This window comes from Loa loa (genome assembly GCF_000183805.2).
Source record: "Loa loa unplaced genomic scaffold supercont3.46, whole genome shotgun sequence".
Taxonomy (NCBI): Eukaryota; Metazoa; Nematoda; class Chromadorea; order Rhabditida; family Onchocercidae; genus Loa; species Loa loa.
Window position 1 is genome coordinate 203,177 of NW_018108226.1, and position 3,726 is coordinate 206,902.

The 3,726-nt window shown below is 36.5% G+C and overlaps 2 protein-coding genes across 2 annotated transcripts in view; one reads left to right on the forward strand and one right to left on the reverse strand.

Annotated features, from left to right (window-relative positions):
• Positions 1-886: 886 nt before the first annotated feature.
• LOAG_13519 (hypothetical protein) lies at positions 887-1,085 on the reverse strand (the record flags this gene model as incomplete). Its single annotated transcript, XM_003149025.1, has 1 exon — positions 887-1,085. A coding segment is annotated over one exon (198 nt), but the record flags the coding sequence as incomplete, so codon positions are not given.
• Positions 1,086-1,222: 137 nt separating this feature from the next.
• The window catches only part of LOAG_17167 (hypothetical protein), a 3,494-nt gene continuing 990 nt past the window's right edge, over positions 1,223-3,726 (forward strand). Inside the window, exons 1-5 of the mRNA XM_020449827.1 lie at positions 1,223-1,272; positions 1,513-1,642; positions 2,065-2,215; positions 2,301-2,499; positions 2,595-2,726. Coding sequence (XP_020306598.1) covers positions 2,069-2,215; positions 2,301-2,499; positions 2,595-2,726 — 478 coding nt within the window. The 5' untranslated portion in view covers positions 1,223-1,272; positions 1,513-1,642; positions 2,065-2,068. The remainder of the gene's footprint in view (positions 1,273-1,512; positions 1,643-2,064; positions 2,216-2,300; positions 2,500-2,594; positions 2,727-3,726) is intronic.

Sequence of the window (3,726 nt, forward strand, 5' to 3'; positions counted from 1 at the left end):
GATACAGTACACATAGCTTCGTATTTTTTATTCATTGCAGACATATTGCTTAGTCGGCTGTTTGATCTTCAATCATCCCATTTTCGTTATGCAGAAAATACTGGGATACTGTAAGGACTGAATCATCGACTAACACCTTTGTAATCTATTTCTTTCTTTCGTGGGATAGTTCAAAAGCTGATTATTTGGCAATCTATAAATTTTGTGCCGCTGATAGATGCAATAATCATTCACGAACTTTCATGTCTTCCTTTCCCTACTTTACCTCCTGATTGCACTCCTGCACCTGCACCTGCACATATTTAGCTATCTCTCACATCCACATATCTAGGAATTTTCTGAAGTACTTGTGCATGTGCACTACTTGTAAACTATTCGATTTAATTATTCAAATTTGATATTTTCAAGTCAGCTCTTCTGTTTTTGGAAGAGAGAAAGGAGAATGAGAGAGAGAGAGAGACGTTGACTTGACTGTTGCAATTTTAATGATTGATCATTAACATGTTCATTAATTAATCAACTGAGCGAAGTACTTTTCAGAGTTATTCTTAACATTATTGTTGTCTTCGATGCACTGATGGACTGTTTTGTACTGAATGTCAACACATCGATCAACGATTTCGTCTTTTTTTACTTATCTACCTATCGGATTGGAAATTCACCTCGAATGTTTCATTGGTATCTCTTACAATACTGTTAATGTCAACTGTTATAATCAATTACTGTTAATAATAAAAAAATTTGGAAGCTGTTGCGGCTGTTGATTGAGTCCATTGGAAGTTTTCAGTTGCAGTTCTGATCTTCTATATAATAATATGTTGAGATTTTATATCACATATTCATTTGGAAGGTCACCTGCAAGGATTAGTTTAAATTTAACTCCTACCACCATCTTTACGACCTGTGAATTTCGAAAGTGTGTTGCGCATTCTCATTTTCAAATGCTCATAGTAGTTAGCGATGTTTGAACTTTTCGGGTACTCCGAAGGTTGTCGATAGCTTTGCCACTCCGCAGTGTTTATTGTGCTGTCCAGATGGTCAGTGTGTCGCCTTTGTTTACGCCCTTCTTCCGTACGCTTGTGCATGCCTTGTGATAAAATTGCCTATAACAAACTAACGTCTGAAGAGTCATAGTGTGTATGCATGCAGTAAGTCTATCACATATTTGTTGCAGGTAATGTGTGCGCAACCCGTTTGTGGTCCTTGGCGATGACACCACCCTTCTCTTGGAACTCCAGTCAACTACCCTCCCAGCATTGTGTCATTAGCGAGGTGCACTCACATCCTGCTACAATTCGCATGAAAATTCAACCATTGTATCATTATGTCAATGTTTAATTTCCGAATAAACTAACGAAGAGCCTACCAAAAGATTAAACATTGGATTCCGTCGTTTAATCTTTTGGCAAAAGCATGCATAAATAACATCAGTAATGTCTGCTACCGTACGATGATACGATAGCTGGAGAACTATAACTCAACAGAGCATTAAATAGACCGATATTGTTTCAGGCGATGAAATATATATGAAATAGGAGATGGAATTCTGCCCATAAATGATAATGCTTGGCTGATCAAGAACGAACTTTCAAAGGAATAGCAGCTGAATTGCAATTTTTCGTCAAACGATATTTATCCAGAGGTACTGATATCTTTTAGTCATTTGTCGTAACTGTTTAATGAAAGTTATACTTCATTCTCACTGTGCTGTAGAATACGGTTCTTTATTTACTTTATTAAAGAAACTATCGATCAAATCAAACACGTATTTTATTTAGATTGAAAGCAAAAAACTCAAATACTCACGAGAAACTGACTGGTCTTCTTCAGGCTAACATTTTTTGTCAGCAAGCCATTTCACTTAATTAGGTCGTATTGGATTGTCGGTAACTGTCTGAAGTGGTGCAAAGTGGTTTCGACTTTTTCAGAAATGTCCATTCATACACTGTAGCCACACAATGAATAATAAACGGTTCGAATTATTGAAGAAAAATCTGTGTTTGATAAACACTCACGTTAAAATTAAAGTTAAAGATTTGCTCTTTATATTTTTACTGACTTCAGAAATATGGGCAATGCTGGACATCGGGCACAGAAGGCAGTACTAATTGGTTCTTTGGTCCTACTCTTTATTGCTTTGGGTACATCTATCATTGCCGTCCTCTCGCCTTCATGGCAAGTGGTCGTTATACGCGAATTCCGTGCACAACATCATGTAAAAGCCTTTACTGCTTTATTTATCTCCGCTTATTTCTTCCCGCTTTTTTTATCTTTTTACTGATGATACGATGTGTTTGCAGCACGGTTTATGGCAAGACTGTACTCGTCCATACTATCATTCACACACAGTAAACAGTAAAGAATACAAGGAACTGCAGCATACTACTTTTTTTTGCACATATAAATTTGATCACAATGCTCGAGAGATTATTGATGAGAATCTACTGGATATAAATCAGAATAGTGCTGCTGGTGAAGCTGAGCATCATCAATTTTTTGGTAGTTTCGTTCATTATATTGCTTTTTTTTTTCATTTAGAATGAGATATTGAAGACTTTACCATTGTTAATAATTCCGTACTGATACTGTTGTAGGTTGGCAGAAGGCAGTGTTAATATGCTTCACTGTGGTCTTTGCATTCAGTGGACTGTCGCTGTTGTGTGGCATTTGTGCACCGTGCAGTAATCCCATTGCTGTTTTCTTCACTATTCTCATCTTTATCGCATGTTCGTATTTATTTTATTTTATTCTTCATACTTTTACTCTTTTTCATTTTATTTGGTCGCTAATCATCGAGTAAGGTCGGGCGATCCTCAGAAAGTCGTAGTCATAAACGTGACGCTACATAGAAGGTCTGCGTAAACCGCGTCTAAAAGTCACAGTCAAAGAACGGTCGAAACTGGATACTTGGATTATGCCGACTCTCTTGCATCTCTTGAGTTGTAAAAGATTTACTTACTATTGCAGTACTTTTCTCGATTATTGCAAATGCGACATTCTTCTTCGCTGCACACCGAGTTGACAGTCGATTTGTACATGGACTTGTTGGTACTTACGAGGTTAGTTGCTATTACACTGCTTTGTTTTAAAATTAAATTGTTGATGAGAACCGCTCAACTGTGTTATTTTAATTCGAACCTCGAGGCTAGCTGATCTGTTATGTTTCCTGCATTCACTATGCTGTACCCGTACATTACAGTTCGCATTTTCTATTTATCGATAAAGTCACAATTGGAATTTTCATCTTCTCGAATTCAAATTTTACAAGGCTGAGTGAATTTCGGGATAATTTTAATTTTTAGCAAGAAATTGGTCCTGCTTTCTATTTATCATTAGCGTCGACGTCGTTGCTGTTGTTTTCATTCCTCTTGGCGCTGGTATCAACGTACTACTTAGTTCAAGATGCAAACAGACCACATGATGGATTAATTTCACCAGTGATGCGCGAATTGATACCGTTATACAATTCTACTAGGCACACCGCCATTTAATTTTTTTTGTTTTTTTTTTTTTTAATCGAAATTGTTCAAAGATGCAAAAGGAAGTGGCACTTTATGTGCTATTGAATTAATTGGTAAGCACTCACCTAGCGATTGTTGAATAACTATGACGTTGACATACATCTTTAATATCATTAAAAACTGAAAAACGGAAGAATGGGACTGCAGATTAAACTTAATAACTGATAAATCTTATTGAATTTAATTCGTTGAGGTTTATGTATGT